This window comes from Callospermophilus lateralis, chromosome 1 (assembly GCF_048772815.1).
Source record: "Callospermophilus lateralis isolate mCalLat2 chromosome 1, mCalLat2.hap1, whole genome shotgun sequence".
NCBI classification, from domain to species: domain Eukaryota; kingdom Metazoa; phylum Chordata; class Mammalia; order Rodentia; family Sciuridae; genus Callospermophilus; species Callospermophilus lateralis.
The window spans coordinates 152,827,305-152,852,623 of NC_135305.1; the positions used below are offsets into that span (position 1 = coordinate 152,827,305).

General features: G+C 51.8%; 1 protein-coding gene across 3 annotated transcripts in view; it reads right to left on the minus strand.

Moving 5' to 3' along the window:
• Nucleotides 1–273: 273 nt before the first annotated feature.
• The window catches only part of Tbx5 (T-box transcription factor 5), a 46,491-nt gene continuing 21,445 nt past the window's right edge, over nucleotides 274–25,319 (minus strand). For all 3 annotated transcript variants that reach the window (XM_077108994.1, XM_077108993.1, XM_077108995.1), the window contains 2 exons: nucleotides 11,490–11,716; nucleotides 274–2,338 (listed from right to left, as the gene is read on the minus strand). In XM_077108994.1, the coding sequence (XP_076965109.1) occupies nucleotides 1,764–2,338; nucleotides 11,490–11,716 (802 nt within the window). In that variant the 3' untranslated portion in view covers nucleotides 274–1,763. The remainder of the gene's footprint in view (nucleotides 2,339–11,489; nucleotides 11,717–25,319) is intronic.

Below are 25,319 nucleotides of genomic sequence, written 5' to 3' on the forward strand. Positions count from 1 at the left end.
CTATTTAGAGTCGGGTCAGAACCTACCCAGTACAACTGTACTCATTCTGTCCCTTGGGGACAGAAAAGCCATCAACCTTGTTTCTCCCTTGCATGTGAGAGAAGCTTGATTGTCATTTCTTTATAATTAATTCACTCTTCTCAGTAGCTCCTGGCCTAGGAAAGGTGACATTCTTATTGTCCCCTCTACCCAGTAGCAGAAAGAAGAGGGTGCTCCAAGTCCCTTGTACTTCCTTAAGCACATAGCATTTATTAGGCTTAATTGGCACACAAATATAAGGAACAAGTACTTATTCTCCCCTCCCTCCCTCAGCCACATAGAAAGATGAAATCGCAGAGACACTCACGTACAAACATACCCAAGCTCTCACGACCTGGGACATACTCAGTCTCACATATTACCCTGTTCTCTTTATTAGGGTCAGTTAAAAAAAAAAAAAAAAAAAAAAAAAAGTTTTTTTTCTTCTTTTTTTAAAGTCGAGAAAGCAAAGATCATTCAGAAGAAAAAAAGGGGGAAAAAATTAAAAAACACAAACTTGGTTTCTGAGTATCAATAAAATTAAAAGCTCTTGGTCAGCTCCCATGCTGGATTTCCTGTTATTACTTAATTAGAATTCCTATTTATAAATAAATAGTACCAGTAAAATATTACATCTGGGGACCCCTACAATAACGTCTTACTTACACACACATTTTTTTTTTTTTTAATACTGTTTTCTGCTGTCGATACACACAATTGAGTGTCGGCTTTGGTGCTGGTGCGGATTCTTTGGAGTTCAACGGTGAGCAGATGTCGCCTCTTGAGGACCTGAAGATTCTGCTTTGCATCCTGTGGGTGGGCAGGACGCCTGGGGCTGGCTTTGTTTGTTTTAATCGCAAAGAATATTTGTTTTGTTTTGTTTTGTTTTTTTCTTGTCGGCACAGAGCTTGCTCTCTGCTTATCAGAGTCCTGCCCGCAGGTCAACCAGGGCTTTTTAAAGTTTTTTTCAAAGCAAGATTTCTGGACGGGGAAACTAGAGGCCACTTGTTTAGCGACAGATGGCAGGAGAGACCCGGAGCTGGGGGTCGGTGGGGCGGAGATCGGCCTGATCCCAAGTCCATCTGTGCAAGTCAAAGGCAAAATTGGGCACCAGCGAGCTGGCGGAGGCAGAGACTAATGGGAAACCAGCCGGGGACGTGGGGACCTTCTGGGAGACATCACGCGGCAGAGGTAGGTGCTTCTCTCAGACAGAAGAGGAAGGCCCATGTTAAGTTTTAGGGCTGGTTTTTGCCCAGGGAATCCCGCAAGTGTCTACTTGGAATCTCCCTCCAATAAGGGACTGGGTCCCGTTAAGAAAATCAGAAGAAAAAAAATATATTATCATTTATTATATAACAAAGTCGACATGAACACCGAGACAGCGCGAGGTTCCCAAGATCCACCAGGATGAGACACTCACTGAGCAGGATGTTCTGGAACCTAAGAGAAGGCATCAGGAGACATGAGGGGACCGAGGCGGCTGGTGAGGAGCGGGGAGTCCTGTGGGCATGCAACTCCATCTTCTCTTGGTTTTTGAAGTTTGGAATCAAAACGACAGAGTCAGATTTTTTTTTTTTTTTTTTGGATGGTGGTTGGTTTGCAAGCTATTGATCGGATCAGCGCCCGGAGGCCTCGAGTGCGCGGATGCAGAGTGGAAAACTCGTGGGGGGTCCTCCTTGCGCCCATCTCTCTCCCTCGCCCCTCTCCTCTCTCTCAGCAAATGCCTGCGGCAGGGCCACCCGGCTTCAGCTGTTCTCGCTCCACTCTGGCACCATGCCGACCCCGTGCACGGAGTGGTAATGCTGGGGGGACAGGGTCCTGGGCACCCCGTGAGAGTACAGGAACTCGGGGGGCTGCAGGCTGCCGGGGGACTGGAGGCCAGTCTGAGGCCCACACTGCCTGACCACAGGCTGGTGGGCCACGGAGGTCTGGTGCTGAAACATCCCCTCTCCGATCTGCGGGGAGCCGTGGTTGGCCATGCCGGCCAGCCTGGGGACAAGGGGCCCCGAGGTGAAGTGAGCCGAGAAATGCTGGTAGGGGATTCTGTCCATGGGCTGCACCGTGGTGACCGTGCAGCTGCTGTAGGAGGGCATGCTGGGCCACGTGTTGCAGCTGATGTCCTCCAGGCTGGGCACGGGCTCACTGGGCGGCGCGGAGCTGGCGTACATGCAGGCCTGTCGCTGGGCCGACTCTGTCCTGTAGGAGGCGCTCAGGCCCTGCTGCTGCGGGTAGCTGGGGCGGTAGAAGGGGTCCTCTTCGCTGGGGGGTGTCTCCATGTAGGGCTTCTTGTAGGGGTGGTCTGCAGTGGAGCACTCCTCATCTGCAGAGACAGGGGGACAGGGACCTGTGAGACAGGGGCCAGCGGCCGACAGCCAGGAGCAGAGACAGCCACTTGGCCACAGGACTGGAGAAGGTCAGCCCCAACCTCCGTTCTGATGAGAAGAGGGAGCTGGCTGGCCCAGCGCTCGGCTGTGACGCTCTAAGCGAGCAGCCCGGCCCTTCTCAGCTCCGTGTCTGCATCTGGAAGATGGAAAGGTACAAGCAGCTCTTCCTACGCAGGGAACAGAGGGGACCCTTGGGAAAATGTGGGTTAGGCATTGGCGTGAGGAGATGTTCTGTACAGTGTCATTATCCTCTTCCCTCCTCCCCAGCCTGTCAACTTCACGAAGATGGGACATTGTCGGACCTCTCCATCACCATGCGCCCAGACGGATACCCGCTCAGGAATAATGCCATCGACAGTATCAATGTAACAACAAGAACACATACAGTGCCCGTTCTGCCTACGCACCCTCTAGGAGGTGACCATTTAATCCTCGCAACGACCCGTGAGGTGCTCGCACTGTTAATCTTACTCTTTAGATGACGGAAAAGAAACGGAGGTTAAAAAACTTGCTCAGGGTCTCATATGGCTGATAAATTGTGCTAGACCCAAAGTAATCTGACTACCAAGTCCCTGGTCCCTGCTCCATGAAGAAGACATGCAGTCAATATTTGTACAGTGGATGGATGGACGGATGGATGGATGAATAGGTAGGTCATGGGAAAAAGGATGTAGGATGTATGGATAGACAGAAGGATGAATGGATGGATGGATGGGTAGGTGGGTAGATGGATAGACGGATGGATGGACAGACTGAGGGGTCAGTGGACAGATGGATGGGTAGATGGATGGATGGACGTATGGACATATGGATGGACAGATGGATGGATAGATGGATGAGGAATGGATGGATGGATGGATGGATAGGTGGGTAGATGGGTGGGTGGATGGATGGATGGATAGATGGACAGACTGAGGGGTCACTGGACAGATGGATGGGTAGATGGATAGATGGGTAGGTGGGTGGATGGATGAATGGACAGATGTATGGATGGACAGGTGGATGGATGTATGGACGGGCAGATGGCCCAATGGATGGTTGGATGAGGAGATGGATGGACTAATGGATAAAAGGATGGGTACCTGATGAATTCCCTTTCCAGACACCCTATGTAAGGAGGTCCCCAGCTAGTATTTGTGGAGTTGGAACAAGTTAAAGTGCTGCTGTGTCTTTACAAAACAGCTCACTTCTCTCCTCTATGCACCAGTCCATCCCTGGTGTTAGATGGCAGAGATAGTTCTGTCTCTGAAAGAGGGTCTTCCCCAACCACTCTGGGCCATTGGCCCCTTTGGGAACTAACACAAGCACTGGGCTAGCTGTGCCGCTCCTGGGTGTCATCCTAAAGAACGGAAGCCAGGATACTGTCACCACGCAGGCCTGCCAACCACCAAGCAGCACCGTTCACAATGGCAAAGTTGGGGAACCAGCCTGGGTGTCCGCCCACAGATGACTGGATGAGAAACTGTGCTCTCCACACACGACAGAGTTTGATTCAGCCACAAAGAAGAACGGCACTTGGGAGCATTATGTCAGACAACAAGCCGACCCGGAAAGTTAAGGACCATGTGTTCTCTCTCATGTGTGGAAGTGAGAGGGAAGAAAAGGTGGTGTGTCTGTGTGTGGGGGGGTCTCCTGCAAATAGAGACCACAGGACAGAGGAAGGAGGCGGGGAGGGTCACTGATTATTATTATACATTGTGTGCGGACACAACGAATTCACAACTGTCCCACGGCCGTGTGTCATTATAGTGCACCAATTTTAAAATATGCGAGGCCGGGCTGTCTCTGAGAAAAACACTCCACCACTGAAATATGACAGTGAAAGGGACACAGAGTTCTGCACCCGACCTCAGGAGGTGGAAAAGGAGCCTTGGACTTGCCTCTGACTCTTGTACTTGGTGCCCGCGTGAGCCCAGCAGGGCGGCCACCCCCCGGACACTTGTCATTCCTGGGGGAGCGCCGGCGACCCTCACCTCACGGGGTGATCAGGAATGAATAAGAGGGAGCATCATCAAGGGTAGCTCTGGTCACCGGGTGATGTACCCGTCAACCTCACGGTAGCGCGACTCTGATCTCACAGTCACCCCTCAACACATCAGCATCGTTCCTGTTCCTCAGAGGCAGACGCCGACACTCAGAGAAGGGACCTGGCCAAGGTCAGCCAGCTGGGAAGGAGCAGAGGCCAGGTCCGACTTCCTCTGCCTACGCACCTTGCCTCCAGGTCACCCAGGCATGCGACAGATGTTTACTGGGCTCCTACCAAGTGCCAGGTCGGCTGCCAGGTTCTGGAGAGGGGAGATGCCATCCTGGTCGGGGGGCACATGCCCGCTGGCCTCACTCATCCTCCTGGAGGAGTTGAGTAGGGAGGCCTGGCCCTCTGGGACTCCAAATGTCACTCACTGGACAGAAACTCCCCGGGCTTTGGACGAGTACATCAAACAGCCCCCAACCCTGGGTTGAGAAGCTCGGGCCTGGGTTCCACCGAATGCCTCTGTTTGCAACGACCCCCCACGTGAGACCCACAGATAGGGTCGTCTGTACCCGCTGAATGACAAGCAGGTTTATTTTTTCAGTTAATGTCTTTCTGGAACACATCTGGGACCCATAGGGTGCCCAACAAATTGCACAAAATGAAAAAAAAAAAAAAAGAGAGAAAGAAAGAAAGAAAGAAAAATGCGGTCACTCTTCCAGGTGCTCTGACGATATGGTGCCAACCACCCAGATGTCTGAAGACATCCAGATGACATCCATCGCCTTTCAACCCGGCGTTCTTTTGGAGTCTCGAAGCCACTGGGGCACCCAGCTTGTTGGGGTCCTTGCTCCCGCCTGCCTTCTCTCCCCCCTTGCTCTCCTTCCGCCTTCCACCCACCAGATCCATAAATTCTGCATGTTTTTCCATCGCTGCTGGGCCCGTAACCTTTGGTTTTTCTCACTAAGCCGGGGCGTTCCCCTTTTCAGTAATAGAAAGTGCAGCTGCAGGGTACCCTTGGCAAGAGAAAAAAAAAAAAAAAAAAGCCTAACTAACCATCTCGAGTTTCTGATCCTTTTCCAGATTTGTAACAAGTCAAAAGAAAAAAAAAAAAAAAAACGGGGGCGGGGGGGTGGGGGGGGATGGGGATCATAAGCAAAAGGCCGGAACACATTTTGGAAAATCGTAAAATTATACATTCCAGTCTTTAATATCCCCGTGATCCGATGCAGGGCCCTAAGGAACACTGGGTTGGCTTCTTGATGAAAGCAGGTCCTGGGCACGCCCCCCATTCCTCTCCATCCTCATCAGAATTTACAGAAATTCCAAAGCCAGGGTCCAAATTTCAGGTCAGTGATGACAAATGGGCAGAGTCTCTTGTGTTTATTTGGGTTATGATTTAGTGCCTCTCTTTTTATTGGCCAAGTCCTGTTGGGCTTCCAGGGTTGGGGACTGGGCTGTCACCAAGCACTGAGTCTTCTGACAAAGTGAAGCTACTGCTCAGCTCCAGAAAATATATATATATTGTGTGGTCAGTTATATCGCAACTCTCCTGGCCCCAATTGACTCTCTTGGATAACAGGGAAGTTCTCTCTGGTTCTGACCATCCAGTACAGCATTGCATGGTGAAAAACCCAGGTCTTCGGAATTTTCTAGATGGTTTTGGTAGAGTGGCTTTAGTGATGAATCCGGAACACAGATTTTAGGGCACAAAACCATGGCTATGTGGTCATGGTTGAACCACTGGACCATTCCAATTTCAGTTCTTGACTGTAAATGGGATAATACCTGCTCTTGTGAGGTTTAATTGAGATAATACTTGGGCTATGCTGGGGTTGTGGCTCAGTGGTAGAGTACATGCCTGGCATGTGTGAGGCACTGGGTTCCATCCCCAGCACCACATAAAAATCAATAAACAAAATAAAGATATTGCATGTCCATCTACAATTAAGAAAAATATTAAAAAAAAATACTTGGGCTAATGTAGTTTCTGTCGTCCTTGCACAAGAAGTCAGCAGAGAGCTTTGAAATCTCTTGTGTGTTCAAATAACCACTTTTGAGCCTTTTTCCTCTTTTCCCTCTCAGAAGGCTGGACAGATGGTTTTCTGAAGGTCAGCCACTACCTGGAGGTATCTGGGCAGATTCCAGAGCTGAAGACTCACAAAGCTGCTTTTTAAATCACTAATCCTGTCGAGCGAATCTGGGAATCTGGTCGCAGTGTCCAACTGGGGCATTCCCCTTCCTGATCGGGCTCATTCACTTGAAAGACCTTTGCCTGGCCCTCAGGGCATCTATAAGTCAAGACTTCTGGCTCACAAAACAGTGCTCTTCCTGACACGTGGGGACTTTCATGCAACTCGGCATGCTCTGCCAACCGTGAAGAGCAGCCACCTTGAACCCGGACTGATGGGCAGGTGGTGGGTGAACGGATGGATGGATGGACAGGTGGATGGATGGACAGGTGGATGGATGGGTGGACAGAAGAATGAATGGATGATTGGATGGATGGATGGATGGATAGACGAATGGATGGGTGCATGGGTGGATGGATGGATGGACAGGTGGATGGGTGGGTGGACAGAGGAATGGATGGATGGATGGATGGATGGATGGATGGACAGGTAGATAGATGGACAGGTAGATGGATGGGTGGATGGGTGGATGGGTGAATGGATGGATGGACAGGTGGATGGATGGATGGAAGAAGGAATTGTGTGTGTGTGGGGGGGGTGTTTTCCCATACTCTTAGCACTTGGTTAAAAATGGAAAGGACTAGAATGGTACTACAGGAAAATCCTCAACTAATGATCCAAAGACTCAAGTTCAAATGTCACCTGGTCACCATCTGAAATCATTCAATTCACCTGTTGGCTTAGTAACTTTCTCCCCCAGGGAGAATACAAGTTTCCTGAGAGCAGGGGCCTATCTCCTGGCCCTTGGCTTATTGCAAGTACCCAGCGCCGTGCCCAGTCCATAGCAAGTGCTCAATAAATATTTGTCTGATGAATTTCTGCCCCAGATCTACCACTCATCAACCACAGGACCCTAGAAGCTAACCCTGGCTCTCATCCTCTGTTTGGCCCCTCTGGCTCCGAGGGTCCCGGGAAGGAATGGGTGTGGAAATGCTTTTTAAAACACACACCACTGGGAAAAGGAACCTGCAAAACCCTCTCCAACACCCGGCTCCCCTCCATCTCTCAATCCCTGGCTACCCTTTGAATACCCTCTTCTGTCATTTGCTGTGCCAAGATCTTCATTAGGGTCGAGTTGGGTTGTTAATGGGAGGGGGCCGAGGATCAGGGTGGGAGGGGGGAAGGACAAGGGCTCTCCCAGGCCCAGGTCCTGGATTTGTCTGAGTGGCATTGATAAAGGACCTTCCCGGCTTTTCTTTTCTTTTTCTTTCTTTCTTTTTTTTTGACTCAACCCACAGGGAGAGATAGTTTGGAGACAGCAGGGTCCACACACGAGGATGGCCTCTGGCCTGGCGGGCCCTTTGACATCTCCCTGGGCCCGGCTCCTGGGCTGGTTGGAGAGGAGACAGACAATGGGGGGAAGTCAGATAGCGGCCAGCGGGGGCGGGGAGCCACCCATGGAGCTATCACTTAACGGGAATCCCAAACTGGAAGGAAACCTCGGCTGATTCCTTATCACGGGCCCATGTGGAAGCCGATGATGAATTGCTATTTGTTGTCTCCCAGGCAGGACAGACAGAGTTCATCTGGAATGTTCCCTGTCACTGGGAGCTCCCTCTTCGGGGTAGCGGTAGGTGAGAGGGCAGAGGTTCCTAGAAAGGTGACAGTCCCCTCCAGGGTGCACACCGGGCGCATTCCGGGTCCACAGGCCTAGGTGGGCATCGCAGGCTGGGCCCCTCACTAGTTGGGTGACTGGGGCAAGTTCTCTGAGCTCCAGATTCCAAATCGGGGCAAAGGGGACCATCCTTCACCGCGTTATCTGCAGCCAGTCACCAAGGCCTGATCCCACCCACACCTCCAGCTTCTCCCACACCCTGCTCTGAGCCACCATCTCACGCCTCTGAGCCCGCCGCAGGTCCCTGGTATCAATTCTTGTCAATGAAAAGTGACTGCTTCCGAACGCAAAGAAAACCCTAGTCACGGTTCTTGAGGGCCACTCACCTGCCCACGGGCAAGGGGAGCAGCTGAAGCCCCTGATTCAAATGACCGGTGACACTGGCACAGAGCCGGTCCCTGCCTTTCCTCTTTGACATTTACCACCACTTTGTCCAGAGTCACAGATTTCTGGTCACGCCACAGAGAGGGCAGTCTTCCTGCCCAAGGGGAGCACCTAGGGACACCCCGTCACCTGCTCCCAGCCCGCTCCCTTTGGGGCTCACTCTCCGATCGCCCTCCCCGCATGACGCTCCAATCTGACATCCGTCAGCACCAGGGCATCTCCTTGAGAGCACCCGACAGCAGTTTGAATTCAACAATTACTTGCATAATGTTTAAGCCACAGGTACCGGCGTGAACTCTGGGACAGGGCCCCGTACGGTGGGTGCCTCCGCGATCCTCATCTTGCACGCAGGCCCAGAAAGGGGAAGTCACTGGCCCTCAGTCACACAGCTTCAAAGGGTCAGCTACTTCGATGATTTCTGCAATGAACCAACTGGGCCACCCGAAGCTTTTATCTGAGGCGCCTGCAAATACCCCAGGAAAATCAGATGCTCCCATAATCAAAGAGGGCTACGGCCCTTGCTTTCAAAGGCTCTCGCCCCACTCCCCAGGATGCCTTCATAAGGACACTGCTGTAAATATTGAATCCAAAATGGGCATGGGTTCTTTTTAACTTCTTCCTCCGGACTGGCATTCATTTAATCGACAGAACTCCCCTAATTCAAACCTGGTGAGCTTGAATCCGCACCGTGGGACCCAGTCTCCAGAGCTGGCCTTGGGCGGGAGAGGAAATCTGGAGAGTGTCGCGACGAGGAGTGGGAAGAGAGACAGGAGGGAGCCGGGGTGAAGCACGCAGGCTCCAGATTTCAGTCCAGGTCTGGGTTCGAATTCTGCCGTCAGGAACCGGCCGGCACATCTTCCCACCTTCCTGGCCTGAGCCTCCGCTTCCCAGCTAATCCCAGCACCTACAGAGTAGTGTTCAAAGGCTTGTCCTGGGATCAAGAGAGGACGCCCTTCAGGAAAACACAGACAGGACCTCTGTGCAGGTCCCAAATTGCGGGGGACATCCCTGAGCCCTGTCCCGGGCCTTGAGAGGCAGAGGCGCCTGCAGGCATCTGTTTCCAGGGCGTCCAGTGGCCGACGTGCTGGGAGTTGGGCCAGGGGCTGCTGGGGTGGTACTGTTCAGGCCTTCAAGATGCAAGGATGTGGGTGGACTCAGGCACATCAGGGAGTCAGGCCTCCCCCAGGTCAGCGCTCCAGGCCCCCACTTGAGGATCAATGGCTGTTCTCCCCTCCTTCCAAATGCAAGACGGTGAATGTCAGAGAGCCTGGTACTTTCCTCACAGAATCCCAGCTGCAGGGACAGACATCTGCCAAAGCACCCATTTCTATCGGGGCTCATGGGTGAGCTTTTTTTTTTTTTTTTTTCCTAAAAGCTCAGGCCCTGGTGGCTGGACTTCCAAAGTTGGCTACTGAGGCTCTGGGGTCACAACAGGCCTTGCTAAGGACGAAGAGCAAAAGGGCTGATACTCCCTGGGCCGACGGTGAGCGCACACAAGACACGCAGGATTTTACGATGTCTTCATACGAAGCCAATCCGACAAGGCCTTCCATGAGCTCCAGCAGATGGTCTCAGTTTTTTTTTTTTTTTTTAAAGAGAGGTGCAGTTAAGTAGGTCCATATGCACACAAACTTCCAAATACCAAACGTGGGGTTCACCCCGATTGGTTCTGAAGACCACAGGTGGCAAGCCCTAGGGTACCCTGTCCCATGTACCCTTCTCTCGCGCCATCGCCTCAGCCGCCACCATCTCTGGGCTCCTTCCTGGGACTCAGTTTCTGGGGTGATTATCTGCCCGTAGTTCATCACGGTTACCATCTACAGGGTGCTCTGGGAGACTTGTTCCTCCTTCACGAAGTGGGAGACTCAGGCTCAGGGAGGTTCAGACACCTTCCTGAAGTCACACAGAAGCCAGAAGCAGAAGGGAGATTCGAACCTGCGTCTCTCTGGCTTGGCTGCCTGCACCCGTCTGTAGCTCACACTCAGCCAATGTGTACGGAAGCCCAATGCGGCCACACTACCTATGTCGGCCACTTTGATTCTGGCTCCCAAGAGATTTTCTTTGTTGCTGCTCGTAGGTGAGCCCTTGTGGTCTCAGCTGACTCAGGGAGAAGCCATTAATTCTCATACGACAAAGAAAAGCACAGAGGGCTTCAGACATCAGCTGAAGTCAGTTGTGGCTGTGTGTGTGTGTGTGTGTGTGTGTGTGTGTGAGAGAGAGAGAGAGAGAGAGAGAGAGTCCACCTGGGAGACACAGAGGAGGCCTACAGAACTTCTAGAAGGTTCCCCGGGAGCACAGCTGGGAACCCATCCAAGGAACACCGGAAGCAACCTCTCTGCCCACCAGTGGGGAGGGCCACACAAACCCCGCTCGCCCCTGCAGACCACACCTCTTCAGCAGTTAGCAAGAATGGGCGGGTCTGGGACCGCAAAAGGGAATCTGAAGCACAACCTAGGGGCCGGAACACAGCTTAGTGGCAGAGAAGGTCCTTATCATGCACGAGGCCCTGGATCACACCCCAGCACCATACACATACACATACACACCCTAAAGGTTTTTGTTCAAAAAAAAAAAAAAATGGATGTTGCAAAAGACATGTACACTAATATCACCCGTGTTGGAAGTGTACTTTGAAGACTATTTATCTGTGTGTGTGTGTGTCATGCATGTAAGCTTGAGTAAGTGGATAAAATAGATGTGGACATTCCAAATACATCTTCTTCAAGGAAAGGGCTAGAATGGAGAAAGTCAGGTCCAGGGAGCCTTTAGTTTTACTTGCATGATCTGAATTTCTGATCATCTCCATGTATTTGTGTGTTGCTTGCGCCTTTCTAATCAATCAGTGTTAGCGTGCATGCCTCCACCCCCACTCAACCCCCAAAAGGAAGGAAGCGGCAGGGGGCGGGGGGGGGGGGCTTTGTGCTCACCTTTCCTCTTGGTGCAATGGTAAATTTGGCTGTGCTCCTGGGGCAGCGGGTACGGGTTGGGTGGGGGCAGAAGGTCCTGGGAGGGGCCGGAGATCCCATTCTCACACTGGTACTGGGACCCTAAGTTGGACGAGGTGGAGAGAGCTCGAGGTTCACTGCTGAAGGGACTGTGGTTGGAGGCCACTTTCTGCCTCACGGTGCTCCTGGGAACCACGGGGTATTCTTTACTGAAAGAGAGAAGACGGGAAATAATGTTTATCAGTGGGTTGATCCAGAGTCCCCTGCCAGCTAAGCCACAGAGTAAAGAATCCACCTGAAAAATCATTGAGAAAATAAGCCAAAGGGTCTCTCAGGAGCAAAGCAGCTGAATTATGTTCGTGTGCATTGTATTCTGAAAAGCCACACCTGGGTACTAATTTTTCATGTCTTATACATTAGGCAAGTAAATTTGGGAGAAGCTCTCTATGTATCAAAAAGGCCAATGGGCACCCCCAGGTTAAGAACCCCTCTTCACCATCAATAAGCACACAAAGCTTTTTGAAATATTCTCACCTAGTCTACCATCTTTGAACTCCCTAATTCAAGAGCCAGAAGAACTGAGCAGTTGCCTACACTCTACCTCGGTGTGTCCACCTTCAAAATGGGACTGAGGTCTTTCTTTGCCCCGAGAGAGTTAAGAATGGTAGCAGACCACCTAGGATGGCCAGGTGTGACCTTAGGTTACTCTAATCTGGACACAGTCCCACTTGCGACTTAGGATTTCCTTTTGAGCCACGGTCCCTCTGTCCCCTCTGGTGTGCCATAGCTCTCCGTGGCATCTGCAAAGTAGGGAAAATAAGCATCCCCAGTTCAAAGGGTGGTTGAAGGAAGAAATGAGCTGAGAGTGAAAAAGATTCAGAAATGTCCACGGCATACAGGAGGAGCTGAGCAAGTGGTCACCTTCATCACGATGGCCCTTGTTTTAGGTGGAAAGAGGAGAGGGAGAGAGGAGAGAGAGAGAGAGAGAGAGAGAGAGAGAGAGAGAGAGAGAGGACGATGAGAAACAGCACAGGGTTCAGGATGAGACAGAGTCAGATCCAGGTGTCTTCTGAGTCACTCATGGACTGGGCACCCTGCGAGTCACAACCCCGCCCAGCAGCAGCATCCACAGGAAGCTGAATGTAATAAAAACCTAGTGACTTTATATGTACAGCATCCTGCAAGGTACTCAAACCCAGTCCTCCATCTTCCCCCACCTCCAGCCTTCCAATCAGGCATGTCCCTAGGAAACTTCAATAAACATCCCCTCTGGGAAGGAAGAGGGGGTGCTAAGCAACACCAGGAGCCCTGTCGGGAACCAAGCAGGTGGGGGATGGACTGGGGGAGGTGGGTTGTAGGAGAGGTGGGAGGAGGGGGCAGACAAAGGAGACACAGACTCTTCCAATGCTTCTTTTCTAGCTGTTTTGAAATATATCATACTGTGTCCTATACCATTATATAAATGTGTGTCAAATAAGTTTTTAAAAATTAAGTTAAAAGACAATAGGGAACACGCCGGTAATCCCAGCAGCTCCGGAGGCTGAGGCAAGAGGATTGTGAGTTCAAAGCCAGCCTCAGCAGCTTACTCAGGAGCTAAGCAACTCAGCGAGACCTTGTCTCTAAATAAAATATATATATATATAAAAAGGGCTGGGGATGTGGCTCAGTGGCTAAGTACCCCTGGATACAATCCCCAGTACCAAGATGGGGAAAAGAAAAAGACATGAAAAGAATCATCCAAGGGTGTAAAAAGAAAACATCCTGACACCCCAACATTCTCACGAACCCATAGGGACTGGGGTCTACCAGCATCTAGGCAGAGCATTTATAATGTGCATATTCCTATATCAACACTCAAAACACTCAAAAATATTTTGATAGCTGTATTTCAACATAACTGGCTTCCTTTGCAACCTGTGTGTTTTATTCTGTGCACTTAACTGCATCATCCTAAGAAGCCATCCCCAAGGCCCATGGCATTGAGCAGGTTAAGAAGTTTGCCCCAGGAATTCACCTCAGGAAATCCCAATTGTCAGTCAATCATGATGTTTGCCATGACCTCAAACCAGTCATTGTTCAACTAAAACATTTTTTAAATTAATTTTTTGCTGGGCACAGTGGCACATGCCTGTCATCCCAGTGACTCAAGAGGCTGAGGCAGGAGGATCACAAGTTTGAGGCCAGCCTCAGCAACTTGGCAGGACCCTTTCTTAAAATGAAAAATAAAAAGGACTGGGGTATAGCTTAGTGGCAGTCCTGGGTTCCATCTCCAGTACCAAATAAAAAAATCATTAAATCAACTTACATTCAAAGTTTAGACTTACTATAAGCAATTGATATCTGTGAAATTAAATTATGGGCTTATGGTACTTACAGTTCTTCTAATGCAATTATAACAAATGCTTCCTTTAATTGAAATTGAAGAGTACACTTGACATGGCCTCATGTGCAAAGATGTACACGGAAAACATTCCCTAGGGTGGTGTGGAGCCCATTTCATGCTGCAATCCCATGAAGTTGGTCTCATTTCTGTCCCCGTATCATGGAGTCGAAAACCGAGGCCCAGGAAGACGAGACACTTTGTCCAAGGTCACAGAGCTAATGGCAGACACAACCAGCATTCCAACCCAGTCGTCCCCTAAGAATTTCTCTATGGTCTCCTAATTACTTCTTTCAGTATTTAAAGCTTAGTTCAGGGCTCCAGGCTCCCTGCTCCTGCCCCTGGGGGTTGTCACCATGCCCGCCCTGTGCCTGTGCCTTTGTTTGTCATGGGAAAGCTCAGAGCATCCAGGTTTCCATGAGACAACAGGCTCCTCATGACACCCAGGGGTCTCCCAACTGAGCTTCCCGAGGGGGGGGCTTGTGCCATCACAGACCCAAAGCTGGAGCCATCCTGAGCGGCCACTCATCAGAATCCGGCCGGGGGGCCAAGAGGCTAAAAGGAATGAAATTAGCTTTCTAGCCCTGGCTTTGTGGTTTCAGCTACGTAATGGAAAAAGAAGAAGAAGAAGAAGAAAAATTACCCTCATAATAAAACACTACAAAAGTTGTCAAATCTCGCGGGCAATTCTATCTGGGTGAGCTGAGGTCAAGCGCTGGGCTGTCAGGGCTCCAAGAGGAAGGAGGGAAATCTCTTTGGGTTTTATATTTTTAATGAGGATGGTTATTTTTTTTTTTTTAATTAAAGAAAATAACCCCGGGGTGGGGGGGAAAAAACTATGTTGGCTGAGGGAATTTACAAGAGATTGTATCAACGGATTCCGTGGAATTCTTCAGTCCAATGCTGCCAAATGGCAAATCCCCTCGCTGGAATGGCCAAACCCTGCTTTTGATTACGAACACTCCCAGAAGTGAGAGAGGAGGTCGCACGGCAACCACTTGCCCCTAGCAGCTTGCTCCCTTCTAAGGAGCTTGAAATATCATCCCACCTGTCAATCAAGAGCATCTTTCTCAAATGCCTACAGTGCAGTTGTTCCAAGTTCACCTGGCAGATGTCAAAATGGCAGCCTGGAGTTGATGATAGAAGCAAAGGGAAGGAAATATCCCAAGGGACAGGAGTGAAGGGATTTTGGCCGGGTCCATTGATGGACAAGTCCAAGGGACCACGTTAGTATCAGAACAGCGGAAACCTCTCAAGACCTTGGGATGGAAGATAAGCCATACACCTCTACAGCTTCAGAGCAAGCGCACGGAGAATTAAATGGGGAGTCAAAAAGTCTTGGTGGGTCTGGGGACACAGGCAGCCCCAGGGACAGTTTTTCATCATTGTCACCACTGTCTCCTTCCTGCTCCTTCAGAAGCTTCGACTGCTGGACTTCAGTGCTTGGCTCATTTGATCCTGGAAAGAATCTCATTCCATGCACATGGTTGAGCGTACTTGAGAGATAAGGAAATGCAAGCTCAGAGAGGTTCAGCAACCTGCCCCCATCACACAGCTGAGGCGAGGGAAAGCAGAACGTCCCCCAGATCAGTCTTGTTCCAAAGCTCCTGCCAACTCACTTACACTTGATAATAGAGTAACCCTGCTTGCACACACCAACTGTGTGCCAAACACAACCACCCTGCTGCACGAAGCCCTCGGTGATAAGGGAGCTGGAGACCGGCTACACCCGCTGGTTCCTTCTATGTGAGTGGAAACTTGGGTTCACCCGCGTCAAATCCCAGGCCCTCTGTGCGTCAACCAGCTGCACCCACATCCCAGGGACCAGCGCTGATCCGGGTCCCCAGTCCCTCCCTGGACGCTCCCTAGGGGTCGACACCGCAGACCAGCCTCTCCGCCCCCCTTCACATTCTGCTCCACGTGAGCGGGTGCCCTGAATGACGCCATTGTCGCCGGGTCTGGGTTGTAAAACGTTACAAGGGAAGATTGAAAGCTTCGGCCAGCAGGCTCCCTTGGCCTGCGCGCTAACGAACACCGAGCGCGGTCCCGCCGCCGCCTGAATGGCCTTTTCACGGGAGCAGGTGGCGGGGTGCTGGCGAGCTGGGGGTTTCTGTTTTGTTTTGCTTTTCCCAAAACTGCTGGCAAGCCCTGTTCTCCTCGGGGAGCCCGCGCCTCCTCCAACCTGCGCTCTCATCATCGGGGGCTCCAATTAAAGGGGGGCAAAGGCGGGGGGCGGGTCCTGCAGCCCCTGCAGAGCCTCTCTGATTTATTAACCGCTTCCTACGGGCTGCGGGGCACGCGAGTCCCATTGCACACGCGTGGACGCCTGGACACCGCAGGGACCCGGGAGAGCGCACCCCGGGCTGGATTTAACCCCGTGCCATTAAAACTCAGCTCCTTCCTTGGCGCCCGCAAAGTGCCTCCCATTACTTCACCGCACAGTTCTGCACCCCACCTCCAGCAGGCTGCGCGGAGCAGCGGGCCCTCTGCCCCCCACCCCTCCCAGAACCACACGGCACAGAGAGGGCGGATGGATTTCCCCAGCGTTGATTCCTCCAGGCACATATTTTGTGAGGGTTGCCAAGAAACGCCAAGGCATCCCCTCTGCCACCGCTTGTGACAACTTTGGCTGGGACCCTGTAGTTAGGTCTCTAAATAACATCCATCAGGGTGGGAGCTTCAAGGTCACACTGGTCAGACGTGGCCACTGGCTGGATAGATTCTTTTTCTCTAAGCCTTAGTCTTCTGTCTGTAAAATGGGGCTCGGGGAGTGGGCCCGGAGGATGAGCACGGAAGGACACATTGGCTTCATCCACACCCGCTGGGAAATCCCACTGCACTGTGTTCAGGCAGTGAGCGGCTCTTATCTTTCGAGGACTTCAAATGGTCTAGAAAGACCCTCAAAGAGCAAACACGGTCAGCTTGTCAGGGGTTCATTTGCGCATCAACTATTCAAAGGGCGTCTGCATGGGCTGGGGATGTGGCTCAAGCGGTAGTGCACTCGCCTGGCATGCGTGCGGCCCGGGTTCGATCCTCAGCACCACATACAAACAAAGATGTTGTATCCGCCGATAACTAAAAATAAAAAATAAATATTTAAAAAAAAAAGGGGCGTCTGCAATTTCAAAAATGATTTTTGCAAACACAACGGAGGCAGCTCTGAGATCCTGGGCGGGGGGATCCTGGACCAAGCTGTTTGGATGGTCCAGGACATCTCCCTTAGTCTCAGCATCTCCATTTGCAGAATGGAGGAAACAAGCATCATCTCACACAACCAGACGAGCCCCTGAGTTAAAAGCTGGATAGGAAACTGTAGACAGAAAAGGTCAATTGGAGCTATATAATTTTTTTTTAGCTGAATTTTTGATGAGTTGAGAGTAAGAGTTCATCCAATAGCCTTGCCAGCTCTCGAGCTCCCGACAGAGCCGATCAGTACTTTATAGAGTCTCTTTTTAACAGTTCTACCAAATTTAACTGTGTCTTCATTTTATTCCTTTTTTGTTATTTGTATGGTTTTGGAAGGATGGCCCGACAGTGGTGGACGGTGGTGGACAGACACCTTCTGGAAGCTAGATGGCTGGAAGAGGCTGGCCTAAGTGACCTTTCCCAATCTCCTTCTTGTACCTAAAAGGATTGTCTGAAGCCTTTCTTTGTTCTGGGGAGGAGGGGGGATCATGTGGGGGCCCCTTGGTCATGCAAAGAACGTCTGCTTCAAAAGATGACCTTGGAAACAGCACCCAAAGCTACCACTTTGGACTGATGTCAAATGTTCTGGGGATTCATGCAGAAATCCATCACCCCTCAAAAGAAAGGACCCTACAATGGAATGGATCTCTTGGAAAATAAAATGAGTGTGTTGGCTGGGGGGATGGCGGGGGGGGGGAGGGGGGCGTCAGGAGGCAGGGCAGAGAATAGGGAAGGACGAAGTGGGGAAATCTCTCCAGGAGATTATGTCTCAAATTTGGCTGCACAAGGCATTCACATAAGGAATTAGAAACACGGACACCCAAGTTTGCCCCCCAAAGGGTCTGAGGTCATTGTTCTGGGATGCAGCCTGGACACTACATTTTGAAATTCCCCAGGAGGAAAAAAAAGTACGCACTTTGTATGACTCTGTGCATATGAAATTCGGTAACAGACAAAACTACCCCATGGTGAATAAAGGTCAGAACGTGCCCTCGGTGGAGAGGAGCAGCCGGGAGTGAACAGGAAGGGAACGTCGTGGGGTGAAGGGAGGGGTTCTATATTCTGGTTGCACCTTGGGTTTCACAAGGATGGACATTTGCCACAAAGTGACGAGTGAACTTAAGATTTCTGGGTGTGTCTCTTTGTGTCAACTTAACCTAGAATAATGAATCGTGAATAAAAGCCAGGTCCCACTACACACACACACACACACACACACACTGCTAATGAGGCACATGCTGAAGTGTTTAGGGGGAAATGTAATCATGTTTGCAACTCAGCTTGAAATGCATCAATAAAAATCAAAAGGATGGGCGGACAGATGGACAGAGGGATGGAGGGGTGAATGGATGGAGGGAGACATCCATATGTGACAGATAAATCTGTAGCAAAATGTTAATTGTGGAATCCAAGCAGTGGGTATAATTTTTCCACATTTTCTAGGTGTCTTAAATGTTTCAGAATAAAACATCAAAAAGCACTTGTTGAAGGGCAGCTTCCAACCTGTCCCCAGAGCCACTGACACAGCACCTCTAAGGGGGATGCAGAAATCTGCTTTCTAACGAGCTCCCCAGGTAAGTGTGATGTCACCAAAAGTTTGAGAAATGTTTAGCATGCTCGAGGCCCTGGGATCAATCCCCAGCACTGCAAATAATAATAATAATAATAATAATAATAATAATAATAGAAATTTAAAATGGGCAATGACCTTCTCCAAAGAAGGCATACAAATAGTCAACGTATATGAAAAAAAAAAACAACTCAGCTTCACTGTGCATCAGGGAAATGCAGATCAAACCCTCAGGGAGATGTCACCTCACACCTGTTGGGATAGCTACTGTCAAAACAACGGAAGACAACAAGTGTTGGCAAGGATGTGGGAAAAGGGAACCCTTGTGCACTGCTGGTGGGAATGTGAGCTTGGCATGGCCATTATAAAAAACATCATGGAGATTCCTCAAAAATCTAAAAATAGAGCAACCATGTGACCAGTAATCTCTGTGCTGGGTCTACATCCAGAGGAAATGAAATCAGCACGTTAAAGTGACTTCTCCACCTCCCACATTCATTGCAACACTGTTCACAATAGCCAAGAAGGGGAAACAACCTCGATGCCCATCATCAGATGAGTAGAGAAGGAAAATGGGGTACGCAGACCAGGTGGAATACTATATAGCCTTAAAAAAGAAAGAAATCCCCTCACTGAGACAGCATGAGCAAACAAGCCAGAAAGATCCACATTGTGGGATCTCACTCCCATGTGGAAATGTAAAATAGCCCAACTCCAAGCCGCAGAGAGAAGGATGGTGGTTTCCAGGGGCTAGGGGGAAAAGGGAAATGGGGAGAAGGTGGTCTAGAGACACCAAGTTCCGGCTGTGCAGGAGAAATACATTCCGGAGGCCTCCAGGACAGTGTGTGAATATAGTTAACCACAGTGTCATATGCTTGAAATTTGCTAGAGGGGTAGGTTCTGAGTGTTCCCACTACACACACACACACACACACACACACACACAAACTGCTAACTAGGTGAGTGATGGTGAGATAATTAGCTTGATTGTGGTGATTTTTTTTCACAATGTGTCTGTTTATCAAAATATTAAGTTGTATACCTTAAATAAATACCATTTTGTTAATTATATCTCAATAAAGGTGGAAGATGTGGCTATGAGAGTGATCGAGCCATTCATAGCAGGGTCCCTGGGCAGGGGTGGGTGGGGAGGCGGTGGGGGGACCCTATTGCAGGTGGTGGCTATTCTGAACATCCTTGCCCTGGACCCTCAACATGCTGGAATCCCTCGGACAAACCCCAGCTGTCCAACGTCCCTTGTTTGGGGCTCGGCTTCTCTTGCCTTGCATCACCGCACACCTCCCTGAGCCGGGCGGCTCAGCACAATCACAGCCACCAAGGGCGTGAATGGAGTCTCCAGAACTCAGCCCTGGAGATGGCTTTGCATGGGGCGGGGTGGGGGGGGGCATCTGGAACTGCTCGTCACCACAAGCATGACACCACCAGCATGCAAAGCCTGAATTGGCAAACTGATCGTTTGTGGTCAGAACCTGAAGATTTAGATGAAGAAGAAAAGAATCAAGGAAGGAGGATCCTAGGGAGGGACTTCTACCTTTGAGGGGTCCCGGGCCCATGAATCCCTGGAAATTGTTTTTTTTTTTTTTTTTTATATATATATATCTTGTGAACTTTTTAGAGGGTCTCTTGCTTTAACTGGATTTTCAAAAGGGGTCTCACATCCAGACCAGGAAGCCTCCCTAGAGGAACCAGAGAGGGGGTGACAGGGCCCCACAGCGGGTGAGAAAGGTCACCAAGGTGGCCGTGTCTAGAGGCTGGACTGAGCAACGGGTTTGGCTGAGAGGTTCTGGACGCCAGACTCCCCCATGCACTTTCTGATTGGCTGGCTCGAAATCCAACAAGATGAGGTGGAGCCCTCAGGTGCCCTGCTTTGAGGACTGCTCCCCCCAGTGCATTGGCAGCTCAGGAAAATAATAAGGAGGTTCAGGGAGCTTTATTCCTTCCATGAAAATCTGAGGCCATCCAAGTCCCCCAAGGGTGACACAGCCCCAATCTCATCCCCACTTCCTGGAATGCTCCAAAAACACAGGATGAGCATTCTGATCCCAAACCCCCCAAATGCTCCAAAATCTAGAATTTTTTTTGGTACTGGGGGGTTGAACTCGGGGGTGATCTATCACTGAGCTACATCCCCAGCCCAGCCCTTTTTCTTTTTTATTTTCTTAAATTTTGAGACAGGGTCTCACTCAGTGGCTGAGGCTGGCCTTGAACATGCATGCGATCCTCCTACCTCAGCCTCCCAAGTCCCCAGGATGATAGGTGTGCACTACTTACTACCCCCACCCCCACCTCTGCCTCAAAATCCAACATGCTGACATGACTCCACAAATGGAAAATTCCACACCTGACCTCGTGTGACAGGCTGCAGTCAAAACAAGGTGCAGGGGCAGGGCGTGTGGCCCAGTGGCCTCGCATGTGCAAGGGCCCGGGTTTCATCCCCAGCCCTGATACAATAAAGCTACCGGTGCACCCAAATACTGCCCAAAATCAGCACCAGGCTCTGTGGACGAGACGCGCACGGAACACAAATGAAGATCCCGTTGAGACTTGCCCTCGTCCCCAAGATGGCTCATTGTGCATAATCGGATATTCCAAAATCCAACAACACCCCGAACCTGGAGCACTGCTGGCCCTCGGCACTTTGGATAAGGGACGCTAAGCCGTGCTGCTTGTGGTGAAGAGGCGGTCACCACCCATGGACTCCGTGTGAAGGCAGCGAGAAGGACCAAGGGACAGCACTCTGGGTTTGGTTTGTCATTGTGAGGATCGAAGTGGCCCCTGGCATCATGAAAAGGGGACTCTGTCCACCCTGAAGAAGCCAAGCTCGCGTCCAGGCCCCGCATCTCCACCAGCTGTGTGGCCAGCTTCAGGTTCTCAACACCTGACAGCATTTGGGAGCCCTCTGGGCCACCTCGGCCCTGTGCTGCTGGCCCGGCTCATTCTTGGACAGTCCCTCTAGACACAGGAGGAATCCTTGTCCTTTGTCCCTCCTCCTTGAATACGGGCGGCCTAAGTGAGCCATCCTCCATTAACAGAATGTACCTGGAGTGACGCAGAGTGGCTTCGGAATTGAGGCCAGCAAAGGACATTCGGCTTCCACCATCATGGAAGGAGTCTGCACACCCTGGGTCCACGTGCTGGAGAAGCACAGGCTCTAGTGGCCAGCCGGCTGCGGTTCCCTCAGAGGGCCAGCAGGGAATGCAAGCCCCAACAGGGGACCACGCGGGCTGGCCTTGGCCTTATCCCCCGTCCAGCTCTGTGCCCACCAACGCCCAGCCCGCGAGCCCTGCCCAGCTGAGTGCCTCTGGAGCCCCTGATCCACAGACAGCCAGCAGGCCCAGGGGGTCTCCTGGGGCTGCTGGCCCCTCACACGGCCGTGCTCAGCACGTATGTAAGGGGCACCGTGGGGCCCACCGACTGCCACTTTATGGTGGGCAGCGTCGGCCTGAACCTCTGTCCCTTTAGGAGGCTGCAGATGCACTGGAGGAAGCTGCGGGACCCCGAGGCCCTGCTTTGTCTGGCCTTGATCTGGCGTCACCCTGGAGAGGAGGACAGGATAGGCTTGAGGTCAGGGCCTCGCAGCTGGCCTGCTGGGTCACTCAATGATTCGGATAAGAGTCCCTCAAAGACTCATATTATTAAAGGCTTGGTCCCCAGCCTGAGGCCCTATTAAGAGGAGGTGGGACCTTTAAAAGGAGGAGCCTAACAGGCAGAAGTTTGGTGGCTGGAAGAGTGTCCTTGAAGGGGACATGGGCCCCCAGTCCTTTCCTCTCTCTGGGCTTCCCATGGACCGTGAGGTGAGCGGCCCCACCTTCTACAGGCCCCGAGCACGGGCATTGTTGGATCATGGGCTGCAATCTCTGAAACCATGAGCCAAAGTACACTTTCTTCTTTTTAAGAGAGAATACCTCAGGTATTTGCTTCCAGTAACATGAAGCCGAGCTGGCCTATCACAGTCTCCCCAGCTGGATTCCTGAGGTCTTTGGAATCTGGGCCCTACCCGAGCTCTCTAGACTTTTCTAGACCCCTGCCCATGCCTCCTTGCCGCAGCCCCCTCTCAAAGCCTGGTCTCTCCATGAGGTTGGGCCTCCCCAGAGGCCTCCCATGGCCTCAACCCTGCCTCTTGGACTCCTCAGACTCATCCTAAGCAGCACATCTATGAAATCACAATGCCACGTGCCCGAGCTCTGAGCACCATGTACCATCTCCTCTGTCACCCATCTGGGGGCTGCAATCTGGGAAACACTGGTTTTCGGGCACAGAGGAGCCTTTCTAAAGAAACCTGGCGCATTTTATCATCGGTAGCCGGAGACGGGACGTTCAAATGGTTTTATTTTCTTCTCTGCGCTCGTCCACGGCCCTCCCGTTTTTATAATAAGCGGGGGTCGGGCCTCTGTAACCAGAAACCGTAAATGAATGTTGGAAAATAACTAAGACATCATCTGCGTTTTCCAAACACAGAGAGTTGGGTGAGGAGAGAGAGTGGGGCGGGTGCCCAGAGGCTGGCGAGCGAGGCCAAGAGCGAGTTCTGTGGAATAAGCGCGCTCGGCCTCCCAGACCCCACCTCTCGCCCCGCTTCCAATTGTTGGAAGAGAGGAAACTTCATCCCTCCTGCGTCTCTGCCCGAGCCAGCTGTCACCGGGTGTGTGGGGGACGGGAAACAGGATTACAAGATCAACAGTGCGCCTGCGGAGCCTGCCTGGCTGTTATCAGGGCTGACTCCGGAGAGCCACAGTGCCCACTTGTCACTACCTACGGCAACCTGGGGGTTGGGACTCGCGCCCAAAATAAATCCTGAACAAGGACAAAACCGACAGGAGCTTCCCCCACAATCAGGTCGGTTTTCCTGAGTGTGTCCAGCGCTTTCTAGAGACTTTCCCACGGGGGTCCCCGTGAGAACCCTGGGAAGTGGAAGCTCCATCTACTCAGACCCATTTCACAGACAAGGCGCTGGGGCTCTGCCAGGTGACATCACTTGCCCAGAGTCACCTGCTGATAATCATGACCAGGTCGGACCCATGTCCGTCGGACTTTGCAGTCAATCTGCTTCCCTCCCTCGCCTGCCCCAAGAATGTCACCAAAGAACTGAGTAGGAGATGACCTTACGGACTCCCCGACCTGGTCAGGGGTCAGCACAGCCCTCGGGTTCTGCCACACTGCCCCTAACAAGGCCACAGAGACACATGGGGCTCTTGGAGAGACTGAATCCAACATGTCACCCCTTCCCTCTGGTCCGCATGCATAATCCCCACCCAGGAAGAAGGCCCGGTCCATCTGGGGAGTGGCCAGGACAGCCAAGCAGACCAACCTAGAGTCCCTGCCTGAAGAGCCAAACAGCTGTGGTTCAAAGCCTGCTGCTCCGGATCTTGAACACTGCATCTGTCCCTCCTTTTGTGACTGATATTTGTCCCAGTGCCTTCCAAACTGCAGGGACCCGGTCTGACACAAGGAAGCCACGTGGAGTCGGGAAGAGACACACGCGCCAGGCCTCGGGTGCAGCTCAGGGGTGCGGCATTTGTCTGGAGTGCACGAGGCCTAGGTTCTGTCCCCGGCCCCGCAGGAAAAAAAAAAATGCTACCCACACAATCTGCGGCCATAGGAGATTTCCCAGAGAAAGGAAGAGCCCCCGGAGACCCAGGGAGAGTTGGGAGGTGGCCAGTGGGAGAGGGCAGAGACCTGGAGGCTAAACAGAAAGGAAAGACTCCAGGATGGGAGCATCCTCTGCAGTGACCAAGACAGAGGGCAGGAGCCAAAGCCGGGGCCAGGCCTGGGGGGACGAGGGGGGCAGCCAGGAGAAGCCTGAGCCTTACACTGAGGGGCAGTAAGAGGTGGATGTCCCTTTGCGTGACTTGTGCTTTACAGAGATCTATCTGGTGGCTGCTTGGAGAAGCCCCCAGGGGGGACAGGACCACAGGCAGGTCCAAGGCAGCCAGGAGGGTGCTGGCTGCAATGAGCGGCCTGGCAGGAGAGAGGGAGGGATGCCGAGACCCCTTAAGAAGGTAGAATCCGGGGCCCGGCGGAGTTCAGTGGCACAGTGTGAGCCTAGCATGCACGAGGCCCTGGGCTCCACCCCTTCCCCAGAAAGAAGGAGCATCCGCAGGACATGGTGACTAGTTCACCTGGAGAGGTGCCCGTGACACCTTCAATCTGCTACCCGGCTCTTGACCTCGTGGGAAGGAGGGAAGTCCCCCCACCACAGCCAGCTTGGTCAGGGCGGTGGGGCAGGGCGGCCCCTACCTGTGTGGCCCGGACCTTCACACGTAGCCCTGGGAGGACTTGGGCAGGACAGAGCTGCTTCGGTGTCCCCTGAACTCTGAACACTGGAGGAGCAGCGTGACCCGTGGCGCTCCAAGGCACAGATAATTGGACCCCTCTCCACTAAGAAGGGATTCCTGTCCACACTGTTTCCACTGATCCTGGGACTAAATTAAACACCGATTTCAAAATGTAGATGACTCAGGAAGTTGGCTATCGCAGCCACCAAAGGCACCTTAGGAGCCTACCGTTGGGAAGGAAGCCAGCCAGGAAGACAGGGCCGTACAGGCGCGTGCTGTCCCCGGGCACAGCTGAAGGTAATGTCCTTGAGTTTTTAGAAGCCTGCACAATCGGATCTGGTAAGCCTGCTGCCTAAAAATAATTCCCCCAAGGCAGTTTTAAA